Below are 22,718 nucleotides of genomic sequence, written 5' to 3'. Positions count from 1 at the left end.
AGAATTAATCATGAAGAAAAATATTTTATTTATTTATTTATTTATCCTCATTTACAGACTTAATTTAACTCATAAAATACTTTTGTTTGTTTGTTTATTGCTCAGAGACAGAATATAAATCATAAAGAAAATGATTTATTTATTTATTAAAACTCAGGGACATAATTCATATAAATCCTATAGAAAACATTTATTTACTATTTACTATCCTTATTCATTTTAATCTTAAAATAATTGTTTGATTGTTTGTTTGTTTATTTGTTTGTTTGTTTGTTTGTTAGCATAGAGAAAAATATGTATTTATTCAATCATTTATTTATCCATCCTCAGATACATAATTAATTGAAATCATAAATAAAATAATCAGTAATCTATAAAGTCACTAAGTCTTCTTGTGGCGTAATCATGTAACTCTTTGCAATATACTTTGGCAAACCTGTACAACTTCTAAATAGGAGGTCATGGCGCTTTTAAAGTGCATTAATGTTTACATGCCTCTTCCTTAGAAAATGCTATTTGGCAATGATATTTCCATAATTGAAAATTGCATATACGTATTAGGTATGTAGCTCAACCAGCACAGCATGGCGCCAGCAACGGCAAGGTCATGGGTTCCATTCACAGGGAATGTGTGAACTGATCAAATGTACACCTTGATGGATACAAGCATCTGCCAAATGCATATATGTAAATACACATATCTCCTGATTCTTTAGGGGCTGTAGGAACGAAGCCCTACTGCAGCGGTCGTGGAAACTACAGCACTGAAACCTGCAGCTGTGTCTGTGCTCCCGGATGGAAGGGCCCCAACTGTACCGTTCCCGTCTGTCCCGGAGACTGCAGCGACCAGGGCCGCTGCGTTGACGGGAAGTGTGAGTGTTTCGAAGGCTTCACGGGTGAGGACTGCAGCTTGGAAACCTGTCTGGTTGACTGTGGCGAGAAAGGGCGTTGCGTTGATGGGAAGTGTGAGTGTTTCGAAGGCTTCACGGGTGAGGACTGCAGCTTGGAAACCTGTCTCGTCGACTGCGGCGAGAACGGGCGTTGCGTTGATGGAGCGTGTGTCTGCAATGAAGGCTTCTCTGGGGAAGATTGCACAGAGTCGGATTGCCTCAACAACTGTTTGGGACGCGGCCGATGCGTTGATAGTGAGTGCGTCTGCGACGAACCCTGGACTGGCTTCGACTGCTCCGAGCTCATCTGCCCGAATGACTGCTACGACCGCGGACGATGCGACAACGGGACCTGTTACTGTGATAAAGGCTTCACCGGAGAAGACTGTGGGACAATCTCTTGTCTGAACGATTGCTCAGGACGAGGTTTCTGCATTGATGGCCGCTGTGTATGTGACGCCGGGTACTCAGGCGAGGACTGTTCCAGCTTAACCTGTCCGAACAACTGCAACGAAAGAGGACGCTGCTTTAACGGAGTGTGTATTTGCGACATGGGCTTCCTCGGAGAGGACTGCGGGAAGCTCTCATGCCCGGACAACTGCAACAACCGAGGTCGCTGCATAGACGGTCGGTGCGAATGCAACGTTGGCTTCCAAGGCCACGATTGCTCAGAGCTCAGCTGCCCTAATAACTGCAATGATCGTGGGCGTTGCGTTAACGGGCAGTGTGTTTGCGATGAGGGTTTTGGCGGCGAGGACTGCAGCATCAAAAGCTGCCCGTCGGACTGTTACGGTCGAGGCCAGTGCGTGGACGGGAAGTGCGTTTGCTTTGCAAACTTCGCAGGCGAAGACTGCAGTGAATTGAGCTGCCCGAGCAACTGCCTGAACCGTGGACGCTGCGTCGCAGGGCAGTGCGTTTGCGACGAAGGCTTCACCGGAGAGGACTGCGCTCAAAAGAAGTGTCCCAATGACTGCCTCGGCCGTGGACGCTGCGTGGACGGCCAGTGTGTGTGCCAGGAGGGGTTTGAGGGTCAGGACTGCTCAGTTCCCACCTGTCCTGGAAACTGCAACGACCGCGGGCGCTGCGTCAACGGGAAATGTGTGTGTGACGAGGGATTCGTTGGAGATGCCTGTGCAGAAAGAAGCTGTCCGAACGAATGCAAGGGAGTGGGCCAATGTGTGGACGGCCTCTGCGTTTGTGACGAAGGCTACATTGGCGAGGATTGCTCAGAAGGTGATTCTTATAATAGCAGATATTCTTTTTTGTTTTTTATTTGCATTAATTTTTATTATTATATTTTCTGTTTTAAAGTTTAGTATTTTATTAAAAAAAACTTTTTTGAATGTCTATTGTTTTGAACTAAAACTAAAATTAAAACTAAAACCATTAAAAAGCATTTGTTGAAATAAAATAAATGTTAACTGGAATAAAATAAAATGTTTTTGCTTAATGCTTAAACTTTTTATTTAAACTAGTTGCTAAGGCAATGTTTCTAATTTTTCACATTGTCTTTCACAATATTAATGTTTTTACTGTATTTTTTAGGGATGCACCGATACCACTTTTTCCAGAACAAGTCTGATACCTATACTTTAATTTTTAGTACTTGCTGATACCGAGTACCGATGCCTTCATTTTTTATATTTTAAAATATTGGGCAGAGAAACCAAAAGAATATGAATTGAGCTTATCACTTAGCAAATAGATATTTTCTTAAGTTATTTCCATGCCTAATTATTCAAAAAAAAATTGTAGGATCTTCTGTTAATTTCACTGTTCATATTTTTGCATTATCATATTTATATATTTATAAATATTTATATGTGAATATTTATGAATATTTATAGCTCCAGCAGGGCTCAATGACACCAGTGAAATATAAAAATTTTCAGGAACAGAAATTGAATAAAGTAATCAAATGTAAAATTACACTGTATAGTCTTCACAGTATAAAATATAAATTAATCATTATTAAAATTACAAAAGTCATTCAGTCAAGAGCAGTGAGTGATTTTCTCTTTGTCTTTTGTTGTTAGATTAACATTGAGGACTAAAACAGCAGTAGGTTTATTCGGCTAATTATAAACTCATTTATTGACTAATACCACATGTGTGCCTGTGAAATAGATTTACATAGAGGACCATTAATAAGAAACAAAAGATTATTTACTCTGTGTAGCTTTATTGAAACCTCTCCATAGTTTGATTGGATGAATTCGGGTCACCACAATGGGAACATGGACAATTTTCCAACCACTATGCACTAAATGTCATTCGGTCTCTCAACATCTGTGACGTAAATGAGCCTTAATATCTTTCCCAGTCTCACCACCGGAAGACCTGACCGTCACAGATGTAACCACAGAGAAGGTGAACCTCACATGGAAGAACGAGATGCTGGTGACGGAGTATTTAGTCACGTACATCCCGACTTCACCAGGCGGCCTGCAGTTGGACTTCCGAGTGCCTGGAGATCGTACGTCTGCCACCGTCTCTGAGCTGGAGCCTGGGATCGAGTACCTGATCAACGTGTATGCCGTCCTCAACAACAAGAGGAGCGTTCCCGTCAGTGCCAGAGTGGCCACACGTACGTCCACGCTCTCTGGTCAACATTACACACACGTGCAATCACTATACACACCTGCACACTTTCTGGTGAAACAAATGTTTAAAGCCTATATATATATATATATATATATATATATATATATATATATATATGTGTGTGTATATATATATTAAGAGTTCAGATGCAAAAGCCTCTAGGTGCCATCTGAAATTTTCTTCTAGAATGAGACCATATTTTGTTTTTTGTCAGATTGTTTTCATGTTTTTCATTAGTTTAGGAGTGCAAGTTATGAAACCTGTCAAGAAAATGGCATAATTCGCTCTAAAAAGACAGTAATTGTTGAAGAAATAAAAATCTTTTTGGGGCTGTTAATATTTTTCATCATTATTACTTACTCATATTTATTATCTTTTAATGTTTAGGTATTTTTTATTTATGTTAATACATTTTATTAATAATACTAATACAGTTATAATAATATAATAAATAATATAAAATAACATAACACAATTAATAATTAATTAATTAATTAATTCCATAATTAATTCATAAATAATTGTTTATAATTATGACAGTTAAGCATTTCCTCTCACCCCAGCTCTAGCTATATCATCAAAATTAAACTTTAAAATTGTATATTCTCATTACTGCAATGTTTAATGTAAAAGATTATAAAATATCTATCTATCATGATAGTATTTGTTGTAATTTTCCATGCCACTCGTGTCACTTCCTCTTCGTATTGTCATTTAGCTGACTCTTTTATTCAAAGCAGCTTACAGTTCACAAATTATAGGGAAAGTTTGGAACGATTTGAAGTGAAGTGTTTTGCTCAAAGCATAATGATAGTAGTTCATTGAGAAGCCCTTGTAAACCCAGAAAAATCTTTTAACACTGACAGTAAAGTTGGTCAAACCTTTCATTGCACATGCAAAGTGTCCAAACAGCATTAGGAACTTATCCATTGAGCCACTATACATTTGCACAGGTAAACCTCTTATATCCAGGAACTGAACACTGCTAATAAACTTGAATGAATGTCATGACACTCGGCTAATAAACCTGTGCTCTTTCCCTACAGATCTGCCGCAGCCTGAGGGCCTGAAGTTTAAATCCATCACTGATACGTCTGTGGAAGTTGTGTGGGACCAGCTGAACATTCCTTTTGACGGCTGGGAGCTCAACTTTCGTAACACGGTTAGTGTCAATGGGAGATAATGTTGAAGGCTTTTTTTCCTACGCATTAACCTGTATTTATCTGGCTGTTCAGACTAAAAAAAAAAAAAAAACGGGTGGAAAAACTTAACAAAAATATATATTTTTGATGCCTTACTAGGCAAAGGTATTTCAGTCAGTGTCATTAACTTTGTAAAAATATCTTCTCAGGACATGAACATTTTTGGAGCCACATTCTTTAAAGCAAAGTGCGAGAAAAGTGTTGAAATATCTTGAAACACTTTAATAACTTGCTTTAAAACTAATAGTAAAAATTTATTTCTGTACCAGCTGGTAGAACATAACATGTCAAGCTTTAGGTCAGCAGATTTACTGCGGTAAGTTGTTCACACAGCGTTTTCTTTTTTCTACACGCTGTCCTAGGTGTCAGGGTTATACGGTCATGCGGCTGGTTTCAGAGTCTCTCTCTCTCGTATTTAAAACAGAGTAATGGACAATTTAATCACTGTTCATTAGAAGTGATGTGAATGGGCATTTTCTCCATTTGAGTCAGAGTTGCAGGCGGCCATGAGCTCATATGCTCATTTAAGGAGCCATTAAAAAGAACCATCCTTGAACTATAAAGTCTCCATTAAGACTCGCTTTAATGGTGCTCCAGAAATCCCAGATGTTTGAACTTACTGCTCACTTTCAGTTCTGTTGTTTCATGCCACCAGCATTTAGGAAACTGTCAACTTTTGCATGACACGTTTTCTCTGTCAGATCATGACTGCCAATAACAGGGATATAAATATAGACTCACAGTTGGACTTTTGTGACTTTTAGTACATGTCTATTAGATTTGAGGTCATCAAGTTCAGTGGGTTTCAGCCTTTTTGACTCCAAGGCTCCCCATTGTCTACAACAATATTAGAAGAACCCATTATTTTTTAACCCAAGGATTTTTTTACTCAAATTTCTTCTTGATAAAATATTTTTGATCTTGGCATACCTAGAAATACTATATTCATTATAAAAATGCCCATGGAGTTATGAGATTTTATTAATTATATAACTTTTTTTGGTACGTTTTCCAATACAAAAAAATCTGAATCCTTAAAACAAGATAAACTCACCTGAGAGGCCACAAAATTCAAGTGCATGACACAAAATTCAGATTTAAGAGAACATTTACTGTATCTCATACTTTCATTTGTTTAAGGGTAACTCTCATGACAAAGCCAAGACTAAAAAAAAAAGACCAAATAAATAAATAATACAAATTATGAAATAATTTTTGCATGTGTGGGAAAAAAAGCCAATTTTTTTGGCCTGGCAAGATTTTCCATCATTATTACTTTTTTATCTTTACTTCACCCTTTAAAATTATACCACCTTATATATCCAGGTTTTTAAGGGTGTGAATTAAAACAAGAATTTATGTTGTTGTTGTTTTGGCTTATTTTGATGCTTGTTTTGGCTTATTTTCACTCATTTTAAGTTATCTTTAAGCCCCCTTGGAAAAATGTCTGAGGCTCCCACTGATCTGGATTTTAGCATTTACTAAATATAATACAGGTTTTGCAGAAACACTCATGACTAAAGGAAGCTAAATGCATATTCTTCTGTCTTCTCCATAACAGAAGGAAGAAAACGGGAAGATCGTGAACAACCTGAAACCTTCCCAGACCAACTTTGAGCAACCAGGACTCGGGCCGGGACAGGAATACGAAGTCACTTTGTCCGTCATAAAGAACAACACCAGAGGACCCGAAATAAGCTCGACTGTAGTGACAAGTAATGATCCTTCTCTTAAGCAAAGCTCTTGTTTATTGTCTGTGTCATGATCCCATTTCAATATTGAAGTAAATGTTGAAGGCGTCGCTTTTGATCAGTGCTGTAATTGACTGCAGAGTTTGGCTTAATCTACATCTGGGAAACGGCTCTAAAGTGTCGGAGGTCAAAGGTGAAACTAGCTCAGCAGTAAAGAATTTGAAGGCCTGCTGTTTGGAAAGGCCAGGAAGAATAGAGGCCATCATTTAACCAAATGAAACATCCAGCGTGGGCCGACCCGCAGAGCTTTAACAGCCCAATTCTGAGCTCGACTGTGAGAAATCTGGAAGATCCATGTGTCTGGCTTGACATTTACAGCCTTTGCACACATGCAATCCTCGATAACAACCAATAAGGCGTGTTTTGGTTTCAAAAGGCCCCTGATTTCTGACAGTAGTTAGTGTAGTTCCCTATTTTACTGCCTGTAAAGTGCTCAGATTTCTAAATCTGGATATATCTGTCATGATGACGTCAATCCATTTAGGGTGAAATGTGCTTCTCAGTGCATATTTGCTGCATGAACGAATTTTGTAGGCATTGACAAGTTTATAGTCTAGTTTATTCATTTGAATTAACCCTTAACACGACATATTAAACTGCAGTGTGCAAGTGTGCATTTGATTTGATTCCTCAAATCATGTGTCTTGCTGTGGGAGAGGTGTATATTCAAATCATATAAATAAATACATATATAATGGCCGCAAAAAAAAAAAGTTCTATATTGTATGAGTATGAATGTAATGGTCGGTTTCACAAAGCTATTTTAGACCGGTCTATAGTGTTAGACAAGTCTAAAATTTGCTCATAGACTAGTCTAAGGCAAGTTAGACTGTTTCACAAAAATAAAGACTGACTTAATTTAGACCAAAAAAATTAGACACCTGCCCCCAGGCTAACTGAGGTCTAAGACTCTATGTTACCTTGGCAACCAGCAGTAACAATCAGTTACATTACAAACAGCCAAAAGAAAATTGGCCTAACCTAACCCTAAAAAACATTTCTTCTTGTTACTACATTCTATGCTAAATTTCCCAAGTAAAATGTCCTTGTAACCGTTATACTCCTCCAACATACACATATCTTCCGCTGGGGTAAACTGCACTGAGCGGTTGAATGCGCTTACTCTCGATCCGCCATGTTTTTTGTTTTGAAAAGTTTCTTATCTTACCCAGAATGCATTGCAGTGTAGTCCTACTTAAGATAGTCAGAGTCTTAAGTGCTTTGTGCAATGGTCTGATTTAGATGTCTATCTGAAGTCGGACTATCTACTATATCTAAGCCATAGTCAAAGTCTATCTATTTTACAATAGACAGGAGAGCACATGACACATAGAAACATACACGACAAGCCATGTGCTCAAACTAAACACGAACATGCAGCTAATGAGAACTCAAAACACGAAAGCACACGGCCGATGAAACCAGCCATAGAGCAAAACAGACGCTCACAAAACACACGAGACAAGTGAATGAACACACTACCTGAGACAATGTTATTTTAACTGAATATCATTGTAAGTATAACCACATATCCCTCCTTTTGCTGAAGGAATCGATTCTCCAGGACAGATTGATGTTAGCGATGTGACTGACAGGTCGGCAGTGATCTCCTGGTCCAGGCCTGTGTCTCAGGTGGACGGCTTCAGGGTTTCGTACGGGCCAAGCGCAGACCCGTTAGTCCATCGTGATGTGGACCTCTCGGCCAAAGACACGCAGTACAGCCTGGAAGACCTGAAACCCGACACTGAATACAGAGTGTCTCTCAGTTCTAGAAGGGGAGATTTGACCAGCGAGCCCATCTCTGAAAGCTTCACCACAGGTATGATCACTCTACAAATAAAATATCAGGAGTTTTTCACTTAACTCAGCCAAACCAATGTTTTTCTGATGCTGGAATGGATTTCTGTGTGTCCCAGGCCTGGATTCCCCCAGTGACCTTAAAGCTGTTGATCAGACTGACAACAGCATCACAGTGGAATGGAAAAACAGCCGCTCATCCGTCGACGGATACCGTATCAAGTACGGACCGATCGCAGGAGGTGCTCATGGTGAAGACATGTTCCCTAGAAGAGCAGGAGACACGACATGGGCCACAATTACAGGTAACACTGTTACTGAGAACTGCATTTTATTTACTAGTTGCATTGCAAAGAATTATTCTTGATCTGTATTTTTGGCATTTTGTTCTAGTGCAAATATCTAAACATTCATAAATCAAGATTTAAATATTAAATCTTGTTTTCTAAAAAAATAAATAAATTTGTGACTATATTTGACAAATATCTGTCAATAGAGTAAGAAAAATAAACTTCAAATTCAAAGGGGAAACAAGATTGTCTCTTTCCCCATTGGCAGATATTTTGTCATAAACTCACTTAATTTTGATCAGTTTGTCAGAAAACGAGACTTAATATCTTTAGTCATTTTCCCCTCTAATTTATTTAATTTTTATAAATTTGAAATGGAAAACAAGATAAAAATACTAAGCAAGCAAATATTTTTAGCAGTGTGTTGATTGTGATTTTGTAATTTAGTCTGGGGGAAAAAAAGGCAAAAACGTGGCAACACAAACGTTAAAATACACGATGAGAAAGTATTGCCACAAGAAACAAACAATTTTGAAACTAGAGTTGTAAAATAAAAAAGGTCATGTCAGTTATATCCAATAACTTCTGCCGTGATTTTTGCACAATATGCACAAAGATTAAAGAGAAAGATCATCCCAAAAAAGGATGTATTAAAAATGTTTTATCCAAAAACATTTTAAAGAAAGAATAAAAAGTGCTCTAACAAAAATAGAAACTGCACATTTCTGTTTTTAAACCCGTACTGTAAACAAGATTTTGATTTGTCACAGATGTAACCGTTTCCAACTCAAGTGCACTTGGTTTGCTGATGTGCAGACTACTAAGTGCTTAAACATGGTGCATTGTATAAAAACAAAAGGATTATTTAAAGAAACTCACATACAGAAGAGAAAATGTTTACATAGAGCTGTCATAAGTCAGAATTTCCCCCTTGTTCCCTGCTTGAAAATGCATCAGTTTAGAGTTTCATCTTATGGATTTTGTGTGCCGTAGGCCTGAAGCCTGGAACGGAGTACGGCATTGGAGTCACAGCCGTTCAAAATGAGAGAGAGAGTGAGCCGGCCACCACCAATGCACTGACCGGTGAGATCTCTTCTCTTTATATGAGCGACCGTTCAAAGGTTTGGGATCAATATTATTGTTTTTTGTTTATTTGAAAGATATTGATACTTTTATCTTGCAAGGGTGCATTAAATTGATCAAAAGTGACAGTTAAGAAAAACATGTATAATGTTACAAAAGATTTATATTTCAAATAAATGCTGTTGTTTTTAACTTTCTATTCATCAGAGGATCCTGAAAAAAAAAAAAAACACAGTATCAGTTTCCACAAAAATATGAAGCAGCACAACTGTTTTCAACATTGATAATAATCAGAAATGTTTCTTGAGCATTAAATCATCATATTATTGTAATAAGAGGTCCACTGGAAGCAAGTTTAAGTAGAACCCAAATGCAGTTTAATGAAAATCAGAAACAGACATAGAAACAAAAACATGGCGAGGCATGGCGAAAACAAACTCAGGAACAAGAACTTACTACGTGGTTACATCAGCAATACAAGACCCCGACACACGGCAAACATGAGGGCTAAATACACACAAGACTAATGACTAGACAAGGGACACCTGTGAACAATGATCAAACAATCAGACAATAAACTCATGACAAGACACATGGCAGGATCACATGACTACAAGGGATCACATGACAGACAAGGAAGCAAACATGACAAGAACAAAACCAGACCAAAACCGTGACAGAATCCCCCCCTCTAAGGGCGTCTCCCGACGCCCAGCAACACATAAAAGTCCAGGTGGGTGGTGGAGCGGAGGCGGTCTTGGGGGAGGGATGGTGGGCCAGGCCCGTGCAGGGGGACAGGGCTAGGGACGTGGCATGACGTGGGCGGGCCTGGGCCGTGACGAAGCTTGGGCGGACCAGGGCCGTGACGAAGCTTGGGCGGACCAGGGCCGTGACGAAGCTTGGGCGGACCAGGGCCGTGACGAAGCTTGGGCGGACCAGGGCCGTGACGAAGCTTGGGCGGACCAGGGCCGTGACGAAGCTTGGGCGGACCAGGGCCGTGACGAAGCTTGGGCGGACCAGGGCCGTGACGAAGCTTGGGCGGACCAGGGCCGTGACGAAGCTTGGGCGGACCAGGGCCGTGACGAAGCTTGGGCGGACCAGGGCCGTGACGAAGCTTGGGCGGACCAGGGCCGTGACGAAGCTTGGGCGGACCAGGGCCGTGACGAAGCTTGGGCGGACCAGGGCCGTGACGAAGCTTGGGCGGACCAGGGCCGTGACGAAGCTTGGGCGGACCAGGGCCGTGACGAAGCTTGGGCGGACCAGACAGCTCCGGCGACCAGGGCGGACCAGACAGTTCAGGCGGCCAGGGTGGACCAGACATCTCCGGTGGCCAGGGTGGACCAGACAGCTCCGGTGGCCAGGGTGGACCAGACAGCTCCGGTGGCCAGGGTGGACCAGACAGCTCCGGTGGCCAGGGTGGACCAGACAGCTCCGGTGGCCAGGGTGGATCTGGATGTGTGGGAGACCATGGCGTCGCCGCCTCCATGGTCCTATCCATGATCCTATTACCCCCTCCCAAAATTTTCTTGGGGAGAGCCAGGGGGTATAGGACTGGCTCAGACGTGGCGAGATCAGGCGCTGGCTGGGCAGACGTGGCGAGATCAGGCGCTGGCTGGGCAGACGTGGCGAGATCAGGCGCTGGCTGGGCAGACGTGGCGAGATCAGGCGCTGGCTGGGCAGACGTGGCGAGATCAGGCGCTGGCTGGGCAGACGTGGCGAGATCAGGTACAGTATAAGCCGACCACACACACCAAATGGCTGTGGCAAAAATGGTGAGTGTGGCTGTCATAGAAGGCTCAGATGTAGCGGCAGCCATTTTGTTCGAAGACATGGCATGGAGAGACTCAGGCAAGGCGTGGAGAGACTCAGGCATGGCGTGGAGAGACTCAGGCAAGGCGTGGAGAGACTCAGGCAAGGCGTGGAGAGACTCAGGCAAGGCGTGGAGAGACTCAGGCAAGGCGTGGAGAGACTCAGGCAAGGCGGATACTGTGGATTTGTGGGGCTTCTCCTCAAAACCCACAGTAAATGAGGAACCGCTCAATAATAGAACATAATCCATGTATTGTTCAAGTGAGAAATGAATTTTTCCCCCAGGCAGTCCACAGCGCAAAGGTTCGTCTAAACCATGTCTAAAAATGTCCTTGAGTGCTACATCATTAAAATCTACCTTGTGACAGAGTTCGCAAAAGTCCTTGACATAATCCTCTACGGTCCGGTTGTCCTGACGAAGACGGAGGTCAACTGCTGGGTTCATAGTTTGGGTCTTGTATTATGTAATAAGAGGTCCACTGGAAGCAAGTTTAAGTAGAACCCAAATGCAGTTTAATGAAAATCAGAAACAGACATAGAAACAAAAACATGGCGAGGCATGGCGAAAACAAACTCAGGAACAAGAACTTACTACGTGGTTACATCAGCAATACAAGACCCCGACACACGGCAAACATGAGGGCTAAATACACACAAGACTAATGACTAGACAAGGGACACCTGTGAACAATGATCAAACAATCAGACAATAAACTCATGACAAGACACATGGCAGGATCACATGACTACAAGGGATCACATGACAGACAAGGAAGCAAACATGACAAGAACAAAACCAGACCAAAACTGTGACAATTATAATGATTTCTGAAGGATCATGTGACACTGAAGACCGGAGGAATGAAGCTGAAAATTCAGCTTTGCATCACAGGAATAAATTATATTTTAAAATATATTCATATAGAAAACAATTACTTTTAAATATTATAATATTTCACAGTTATTGACTGTATTTTTTATCAAAGAAATGCAGCCTTGCTGAGCAACAGAATCTTCTTCATAAAACAGTAGTTTACATTACACTTTGTTTAAATACAGGCTGTTTATAAAGATGCCTACGAACAATAACATGAATATAATTGTACCCAGAAATTTACATTATGTCCTCATTTACTCCTCTAATGTCCTCTTTTCAAACCAGTATGACTTTCATCAATGAATGTTTTACACTACTATAGTGAACACTTTTATGGTGTTTTTATTTTTATTTTTTTGTCATTTTTTGAGCTTGATAACACCTGGCTCATGTTTATTATATGGTACACGAACAAAGATTCTCCTAAAAACCTCCTTAAACAAAAAGACTCCCAGGTTGGGAATGACATGAGAGTGAATAGATGATGACAGACTAGTCTTTATCTCTTCAGTCTTCTTGATTCCATTCTCTTGAATGACGATGAATCTTCTGTGCTGTGTTTTGAACCTCCACCCACATAGATCTGGATTCACCACGAGACCTGGAAGTGCGAGACTCCACTGAAACCACCCTGGAGCTGGTCTGGAAGAGACCCCGGGCCAAGATCTCCACCTACAGGCTGACGTTTGTGTCTGCCGACGGGCGACGGGAAGAACTGGAGCTGCCTGCTACGGCCACCACACACACGCTGACCGGCCTGACCCCTGGCATGCGCTACACCATCACCCTCGTGGCAGAACGCGCACGGAGAAGAAGTGCTCCAGCCACTGTAACCGCATCCACAGGTGAGGGCTTCCTTACTTTTGTTTGCTTTTGCAACATGATAATCCCATTGTTCTGTTTGCAGGTGTGGACAAGAGATTGTGAAAATGATCATGACTAACTTTTATATGCATGTTTTTTTTTCCCCAAAATATTTGTTCATCAGTTTTAGGCATGAAACATTCAGCTACGTTTAATTTTGGAAGCATTCCAAAATGTGTCAATGCAATTCATATCGCAATGCAATTATCAACATTGCAAGGATTGCTTTAGCATGCATTAATATTTTCCTTTTGCTGTCAGTCTTCTCTACTCGGTAGGCAAGTTATCTAAAGTTAAGGGCATGTTTATCCACCTTATTTTTAATGTAAGAGTGGGTGTGTGTGCAAGGCTTTCCATGCCAGCCACTTCCAGTTATTTTGCTGTGCAAAACAGTTTGCTTGATATTGCAAACTGATATTATTTAAATGATTCATTTAGCAGATGCTTTTATCTAAAGCAACTTACAAATAAGGAGTGCTAGCAATTAATATAATTTAACTATAACCGATAATGAATCAAAACATTCAATCGCACATTCAAGTCATTTATTGTTTTTTTATTTCAGTTATTTCTATAGCTCTTTATACAATACAGATTGTTTCAAAGCAGCTTTACAGTGATAAACAGGAAAATAATGATTCAATGATGCAAACAGAATTAAATTCTGCTAGACAATAGTGTCATTATTCAGCTCACATCAGTTCAGTGTTGATTCAGTTCAGTTCAATAACTGTGTAAAGTTATTCAATTACGAAATTAGTTCAATTCACCTACAAGCAGCTCTACAGAAGACAATAGTGTTGTTATTCACATTGAGCCAGTGATTCAGTTCACATTCACAGAAAATAGCTTACCTCTGCATTGAAACATAAGGTGGATAGAATCATAACACACATGGCGGACACTTTATCGTCATCACAAGTGCAGAGAAACGGCATGTGTTAAAGGAACACGCCGACTTTTTGGGACTTAGCTTATTCTCCGTATCCCCCAGAGTTAGATAACTCCACACATTCCCTTCTCATCTCCGTGTGTGCCGTAACTCTGTCTGACGCACCCACCGCTAGCCTAGCTTAGCACAAAGACTGGATGTAAATGGCTACAGCTAGCATACTGCTCCCAATAAGTGACAAAATAACACCAACATTTTCCTATTTACATGTTGTGATTTGTATAGTCACAGTGTGTACAAATAACAAGGTCACATGAGACACAGCCATCTTCTAACCGTACATACAGGGAACTATATTCTCAGAAGGTAAAGCACTGCTACTTCTGCGGAGTGATCTTGTCATTCGTACACGCTGTGACTATACAAATAACAACATGTAAATAGGAAAATGTTGGCGTTATTTTGTCACTTATTGGGAGCAGTATGCTAGCTGGAGCCGTTTACCTCCACTCTTTGTGAAGCTAAAGTCCCAAAAAGTCGGTGTGTTCCTTTAAGTAGGTTCAACAGATCTGCATACTTGCAGTAGTGCATTGTTTGCATTTGTGCACTTGCGTGGAGAATGTTTCCTGTCATAACTAATTAACACTGTGTCCAAACCAGCTGTGACACCAGTAAATCTGTAAATCTGAGTTTCTGAATATGCCCGAACACAAATCTCTCTCCACACAGCTGTGAATTAAACATCAAATATGATCAGATTATTTGCGGTTTTGTGGCATCATGCAGCATTTTTCACTTTCAGGAAACGTATTGTGTTGCACCTGGTAAGGGAACAGTGTGAGGGCTTTTTGCTGGCATTAATTTGATTCATCTGTCTAGATGATAGTCAATCATATTTGCTCTTGAATGAATGGGATTTGCACGTGTGATCATGCTCTTGTCATGAGGTTTCATCCGTTGTTGCCCAGTTTCAAATGTTTTTGTCTTTTTCTTGTAGCATCTTTCACTTTTTATCTAGCGAACACATTTCCTGAGCTCGGCTCAGCCAAAGGCACCGACGACAATGTCATTAGCTTTGTGCCTCTCGACAACTCAGAGAGCCCGTTCTCTGGGAGTGGATACGAGGATCCGACCGGCACCTTGACCGTGTCCAATGTCACATCCGATGGATTTGATCTTTCGTGGGAGTCAAATTTGCACATTGGCTATGATAGTTACACTGTAGAACTTAAAGATTTCTCAGGGAAATGGAACAAGGAGGTTCATCTCAATGCGGAGGTGAATGACACTAAAATCCGAGGTCTAAGGGCTTCCACTGAGTACCAAGTAAGGCTTTATGGAATATCCAATAACCAAAGATCTTCACTACTAGAAGCAGTAGCAGTTACAGGTATAAACTACCTTTGGGTTTCAAGTCATCTGTTTGATTTCGTGCCATTGCTACTTTAAGAAATGTTTGGTTTCATAGGTTTAAGAGTGGAATGACACATTTTGCATGATATATGATATGCAACTGCTCCCATATACCAAATGGTAGAGCAAAAAACATGCATGATGATGATGCATAAGGATATGGATGCTTATTTGGGCCGGATGATATAGCAAAAAAAAAAAAGAAAAGATATATATATATATATATATATATATATATATATATATATATATATATATATATATATATATATATATATATATATATATATACTTTTTATATTTTCATTCTTTTTACTGTACTCAATATTTATCTCAATATTTAATTTTGACTATTTCATTTTTTTATATATAAGAGGAGCCATTATTTTAACAAGAATTGAAGCCAATTCAGGTTGTTTAATGCAACAAATATTTTTGCATTACAAAATTGTTTTTGCTAAATTACCACAAGGAAAAATGCCACATTTATTTATTATTTATTTAATATAATAATTATAATTATTGTAATAATCGTTTATTGAATATTAAAATTAACCAAACATTTGCTGCTTAAAAAATTACATAAATGCATAAAAAATTCCATGACCTCCATGAGTCATGCTGCCAGCAAATAATGACTCAGGCTTAGAACTCTAACTCTTATATTTGGTTTTTCAGATATATATTGCAAATATTCAGTATATCACCCAGCCCAAGTTTATAAATTACAAGATTATCCACAAATCTCAGTGGAGAAAATAGTTAATGCTCATAACAAACTAAACTGTGTGGTAAAAAAAAAGAGAATGCATGAGAAAACTGACTGGTAGAATATTGTTTAACTTGTTAGAGTTAACAACGAACTGAGTTCATGCTTGCCGTTTCCTCAAAACATCTCGAGGTCTGCATGGATTGACCATCAGTCTGAAGTGTCCCATGTACTTCCACTCTGGTGGACTACTTGGAAACTTCAGTAATTAATGGCTCATCATAGCCATTAATGCCAGATGTTTTCAGATACATGCATGCAGATTTCAATAACTCAAGAACTGGAAATATCATTTGCATGTGAATTAATTTTTATCGCATGCAGTGTGTCTCAAATCTCAGTGCACACTGAGAAGGTGAGGGGGGAATATGTTTTGAATATATGATATATATGAATGAAAATGCTTAGTTAAATATAATAACCCTGACATACACATGTGGATGAAATACCACTTGTTAAAGTGGTGCAACTATTTAATGAATACAGCCTCATGGCATTCCAGTGAGAATATGATTGACCTTCATAATGTTAATTCAAAAAGAATTATAAAATGTACTTATTGTTTACAGTAGAAATTATTTTACAATTATTAATGGAGCAAATCAAAGAACCACTTCCCAGGATAAACAGGAGATTAATGGTATGTTTAAAGTGAATATAGTCATATTTTAAAGGGGTCATGACAATTATTTTAATATGTTCCTTGAGGTTGACTTATAATGTATATATATATAAAAAAAAAAAAAAAAAAAAAAAAAAAATATATATATATATATATATATATATATATATATATATATATATATATATATATATATGCAAAAAAAAACTATAATTTTCAGCCTTCATTCTGACCCTCTGTCTGAAATGGCCCATTTTATTGATTAAATGAATGCTTTGTTTAGAATGAGGAGGACTTTCTATGCTTTGAAACTTTCAGGATGTTTTAATGGTACAAAGACCTCTTATATGTAAATGCAATGAATGTACTTTCCTCTAGCACAGTCTACCTCTCCTGATGTTGTTGCTTTGACCGTCAAAAGTGTTTCAACAATGCTACCAAGCCTCCATAAGGAGGTTCAACCAGCAGTCTCTACCTCCACTTTTTTAACAGAAGATTTTAAAGCTGAAGCCTCAGGTGATGAACTTGAGCGCCCAAGTCGAGGGCCTCCAAGTGACCTAAAAGTCTCAAATGTGAGCAGAAATAGTTTGAGGCTATCTTGGTCAGCTCCAGAAGGAGCCTTCTATAGCTTCATCGTTGAGCTGAACTCAACGTCGAATAAGTCTAAAGAACGCATTATTGACGTATCTGGAGAAGCCAGGCAGGTCCATGTTGATGGGCTGACTGCTGGCATGCATTATGAGATTACTTTGTATGGGATGAAGGAGGGCGAAAAATCTCAACCAGTCAATGTTCACGTCAAGACAGGTACATGGACATCATCTTCAGAAACCACAGTCATCTGTCATCCGCCATCACAGTACTACTAATGTCATTTATCTTAGGAGCATTTCTGCAGGCGTAAGATGGCTTGTGAAAGAAATTTGGCTTAGTTCCAGAGGTGTAAAAAGTACAAAAAAATGTTACTCAAGTGAAAGTACAAGTACTGAGGGAAAATTTTACTCAATTAAAAGTAAAAGTATCTGGCCAGAATCATACTCGAGTAAAAGTAAAAAAAGTACCACATTAAAATTGTACTTGAGTATTAAAGAAGTAAAAGTAATAGCAAGAATGAAAACTAGAGATTCTTGTTTAAGCTTTTAATCTCTAAAATCATGAAGTGAATGAACCACATACAAGGTTTTATCCTGCTTTTGAACTGTTTGTATTTAATTGTATTTATTTATCAAACTATAAGACTACTATCTAATGCCTATATGCAACATTCTTTAAACAATCAACTAAACATGCTTTTACCACTAAAAGAAAAGAATTCGCTAAGATACAGCCACTGGTGCTCTTGATCCTGTGGCTGATTTTGGACCATAAACAATGGACAAATGGAGTCTTCAAACGCCTCAGATGTAAAGTTATTCGCTGTCAAAGTGACTCCAAAATGTAGGTGTGTAACGATACACGTATTCGTAGAACGGTTCGGTTCGTTGGACCATTTTTCCTGCCGACCAAAATTTCGTTATTTCAAATGTAGGCGTGTTGCACGTGGCAAGCGCGCTCATAATGTAAGAGACGCCGGCACGACCACAACATTTCCCAACATCAAATGGCAAACGTAATGCAAGAGGAACGAAACTGCTCGTTATTGTGTGGTTGAAGGGCCGTTTATCAGTTTGAACCAAAGCAGCGCGAGCCGATCTTGATCAAGCGACACTGCGCTAATAAGATATCCAGTAAAGAAAGCATTTGAATTCGCCACAGAAGTAATAACATCGCTGCGAGATCTAGTGAGAAACATTCACATTTCTCCATTATTAACGGATCAAACAGCGCTGACGTTGAAACCAGGAAGAAACATTGTGCCATGAATGAACTATCCAGTGTCCACAGATCAGCAACATTCACCATGGATTTACACTAACTGCAACCATGGAAGTTTGGCAGGAATAGTAGGCTACAATGCCATTGAATGCCAATCAATGCCATTACATCGGTTTTATTTTGACATTATGAATACAATTGCTGCCCTCAAATGTTAATCTGAACTAAAATAAACCTTTGTTTATAACTACTACAATATTAAATTTAATTTTTTCCAAGGAGCTGTTTTGTTTTATATGCTCCTAAGAAGAGTCAATTATAGCTCCAGAATTGCTCAAAGTAAAAAAAAATCATACTTTATGATGTTAGTTTTAATAAAAAAAATAAAAAAATGTAATCAAGGAAATTTCTCTGGCATTTCTTTCTTTTTGCTGTATTGAACCGTACCGAACCGAACCGTGACACAAGTGTATCGTATCGAACCGAACCGTGAATTTTGTGAACCGTTACACTCCTACCAAAATGAACGGAAGTCAATGGAATGCTAACAGCAGGTGATGGCTTGTTAGCCAATGGTGGCCCCCGGGGGTGGTACGCTCTTCGGCTGCTGGATTGCCCCCCTGAGAATGACTGTTATAATTTCTCTAATTTCTAGGTCAAGGTGCTGTGCATTGTGGTAATAGATGCGACATGACGTCACTTCCAAAGGACCAATGAACATGTCTGACCAATTTGGTGAAATGTGAAAACAAATCTCATTAAATTAGACACTAAACTTAATTAAACTAGGCATCAGCGCAATTCAATTGGTTTGGTAATAGCAAGGAAAAATAGAATGAAGTGATCTCCAAAAAAGAAGTACTTTTTGACTGTAAATAAAATTGTAAGGAGTAAAAAGTACTTTTTTTTCTTAAAAAATGTAATTAAGTAAAAGTACTGATTTTTAATTGTACTCAAGTAAAGTAAAAATCCCCCAAAATAATACTTAAGTACAGTAATCAAGTAAAATTACTCAAGTATTTTACACCTCTGCTTAGTTCAAACCCAAATCCTGCAAGCGACGTTCTGTGCATGTGAAGTATTTATTGTACAATACCATTCAAAAGTTCAAAAGAAATTATGTTTATGAAATTATAATACATTTAAGAAATGTATGCTTTTATTCAGCAAGGAAGCATTATACAGTATCATTGATAGTGTTATAGTTTGTTTTGGTAACACTTTACAATAAGGTTTCATTAGTTAACTACTTTAGCTAACATGAACTAAGAATGAACAATACATTTTGTAACATTTATCAATCATAGTTCATGTTAATTTCAATGTTTACTAATACAATGTTAAAATCAAAAGGTGCATTTGTTTACATTAGTTAATGCACTGTCAACTAACATTAACCAAGATTAATAAATACTGTAACAAATATATTGCTCATTTGTTGTTAGTTCATTGTTTACAAATGAGAACTTATTGTAGTGTTACTGTTTTTATATATGCATTTTTTAAATCATTTTAATTTTAGTATCACTCTTTACACAAAAATATTAAGCAGCACAACTGTTTTCAACACTGATAATAATCAGATATGTTTCTTGAGCAGCAAATCAGCATATTAGAGTGAGTTCTGAAGGATCATGTGACCCTAATGATGCTGAAAATTCAGCTTTGATCACAGGAATAAATTACTTTTTTTAAACAATTTTAAATTGCTATAATATTTCACAATTTATCACTGTTTTTACTGTATTTTTGATCAAATAAATGCAGCCTTTGTGAGCATAAGAGACTCAAAAACATTTTACTAAATCTTACCGACCCCAAACTTTTAAATGGTAGTGTATTAATTATTTATTAAACATTGAATATTATTTAAAGTTCACTTTCTCCAATCAAACTAAATATTTTAGGTAATACCCCAAGATGTGATCCTATACCTCTAGTGCCACAAAACGCTTGCAGAATTGTTCCTGTGCTTTCCAAACGTCCCCTCGGGATTATGGCATGAAATAATTCTTAACGTTTTATATCGGATCACTGAACATTACTTCTCAACATGAATGAACACCATCTTTGTGCCTCATGTCTTCATTCATATCGTTTCATTCCATCTATAAAATGTTTTATCTGTATCTGTCATTGTGTTTATGCCAGTGGCACTGGCAAGTTGAGCTCATTTCATTATGCAAATGTAATTAATTTCAGTGACAATAACTCATTTCTGATTTCTTTGTCTGTCAGAGGAGCAGAAGCCGCAGCTTGGCAGTCTGAGTGTGTCTGATGTATCTTGGGATAGTTTCAATGTGTCCTGGATCATTGAGGATGGCCTTGCCTTTGACAGTTTTGTGACTGAAGTGGCAAATTCAGCAGGTGGTCCAGAAAAACAGAACCTTTCGGTATCTGGTGATGCACGTAGTTTATGGATGTCTGGGCTCAGCCCCGACACGTCCTATACAATTACACTATACGGAGTGCATCAGGGCTCGATCCTGGGGTCGATCAACATTGAAGCAGCAACAGGTATCCATGCTGACCTGGATATCCCTTGTGAAAAAGACACTTAATTGCATGTTATTTGCATGAAAATGTATTATAGTTTAAATGTATATTAAATACAATGAGTTGAACTTAAGTTCAACTAACTCATCACATATTCATTTCACATTCAACTGAGAAACAAACTCATAAATCAGCCCCTTCTTAATTTTTATTAAGTTCAAGTTTCCAGTTCATTTCAAATGCGCTTAGTCATTTCAAATTAGTTGAACATGACTCACTTAAGTACATATTTATATCTAATTTTTACATAAATATTCCTGTTGTCTTTGAAAAATGCAGAATTTTCTGACAAGCATGTATTTATTTAAATAAATACATAAAAAAAAAATATATATATATATATATGTATACGGGTGTGTGTTTCATGTTCAATTAATGTTATATTAATTATCATAAATTTTATATCAGTTTAATTAATCATATTATCTGCAAGTACAGTTTTTATATAAATATACTTTTAAGATTTAAAACGCAATGCATGTGCACATTCAATACAATTAAGCCCACTTCTTTTTCACAAGGGATGGGAAACCTATTATCTATTCTACCTTTTTTTCTTAATCTTTTCTCTCTTTCTGACCTTTTTCATTCTAGTTGGGAGCTGTGGTGTCAAGCAGGTGCTTCTGTGCTTTAACATTTCTTTTTAATTCTTCACGAAACCTAAGCATCTTTGTTGCATGTGGCCCATGAGAATGATGACCGAACACATAACGGCATCTCTCGAATGTCCACAATAATTTGTTGATTGTGAAACGACTTCATTTAACAAAGCTAACTGATTGTCAGCTGTACTGTTCCAGCCACTGTGTCGGTCTTGCCTCCAAGTTGATTGCGTTGGGTCAAAGGATATGTCATGTTTCCATTCATTTCCACTGAAATCAAAGCTTTGTGTTCAGCAGTAATCATTGTCAACCATTATATATCATCCATTTCATCCAGCTACCCCAAATGCATGGCACCACCCATCTCATTTATTTACCGCATTGTGGTGAGTTTTGATGTGCTGCAGTGATTGCAACATATTTCATCCTCATACATATATTTTTCGTTGACTTCCTTGCGTGATCTCATCATCTACCTGCATCATTTCACACATCAATTGATTTGATAATGAAGCAACATGCATTTGAATACTGTAAGTAATCCATTTTGATGTAGTGTTTATTTTGAGGTCTTTCTATGTCAGCGCCGCGGTTCCCAATCTTTTTCATCAGCTGAACCCATTTTGATGTATATTATTTATATATTTATACATTTAATAAATTATAATAATATTTTTTTTTTTAAATATACTTCTTGAAATAATTACAGTAGCCTTACATAAACCAAAATAGATACTGGCCGTCACCATTATAAGATTCAGAATCATTTACCATCTTCTGACATGTTGTTTCTTCTAACACGTTTATGATTTTTTTTTTTAACTGTTATTTATTTTTACCCCTTCACTGGAAATACTGATGTGATATTCAAACATTCTGGGC

At 38.3% G+C, this 22,718-nt stretch overlaps 1 protein-coding gene across 5 annotated transcripts in view; it reads left to right on the top strand.

Annotated features, from left to right (window-relative positions):
- Positions 1 to 22,718, top strand: part of tnca (tenascin Ca) — a 63,654-nt gene that overhangs the window by 19,298 nt on the left and 21,638 nt on the right. For 2 of the 5 annotated variants that reach the window (XM_081366849.1, XM_081366846.1), the window contains exons 3-13: positions 717 to 2,123; positions 3,214 to 3,477; positions 4,541 to 4,656; positions 6,258 to 6,411; positions 7,997 to 8,266; positions 8,364 to 8,549; positions 9,528 to 9,617; positions 12,885 to 13,148; positions 15,057 to 15,449; positions 17,242 to 17,670; positions 20,917 to 21,195. In XM_081366849.1, the coding sequence (XP_081222975.1) occupies positions 717 to 2,123; positions 3,214 to 3,477; positions 4,541 to 4,656; positions 6,258 to 6,411; positions 7,997 to 8,266; positions 8,364 to 8,549; positions 9,528 to 9,617; positions 12,885 to 13,148; positions 15,057 to 15,449; positions 17,242 to 17,670; positions 20,917 to 21,195 (3,852 nt within the window). The remainder of the gene's footprint in view (positions 1 to 716; positions 2,124 to 3,213; positions 3,478 to 4,540; positions 4,657 to 6,257; positions 6,412 to 7,996; positions 8,267 to 8,363; positions 8,550 to 9,527; positions 9,618 to 12,884; positions 13,149 to 15,056; positions 15,450 to 17,241; positions 17,671 to 20,916; positions 21,196 to 22,718) is intronic. The other 3 variants (XM_081366850.1, XM_081366848.1, XM_081366847.1) reach the window with 2 other exon arrangements.

This window comes from Scardinius erythrophthalmus (genome assembly GCF_964197995.2).
Source record: "Scardinius erythrophthalmus genome assembly, chromosome: 5".
Taxonomy (NCBI): domain Eukaryota; kingdom Metazoa; phylum Chordata; class Actinopteri; order Cypriniformes; family Leuciscidae; genus Scardinius; species Scardinius erythrophthalmus.
The sequence above is the reverse complement of the archived record's forward strand: the minus strand, read 5'-3'. Positions and strand labels throughout refer to the sequence as shown.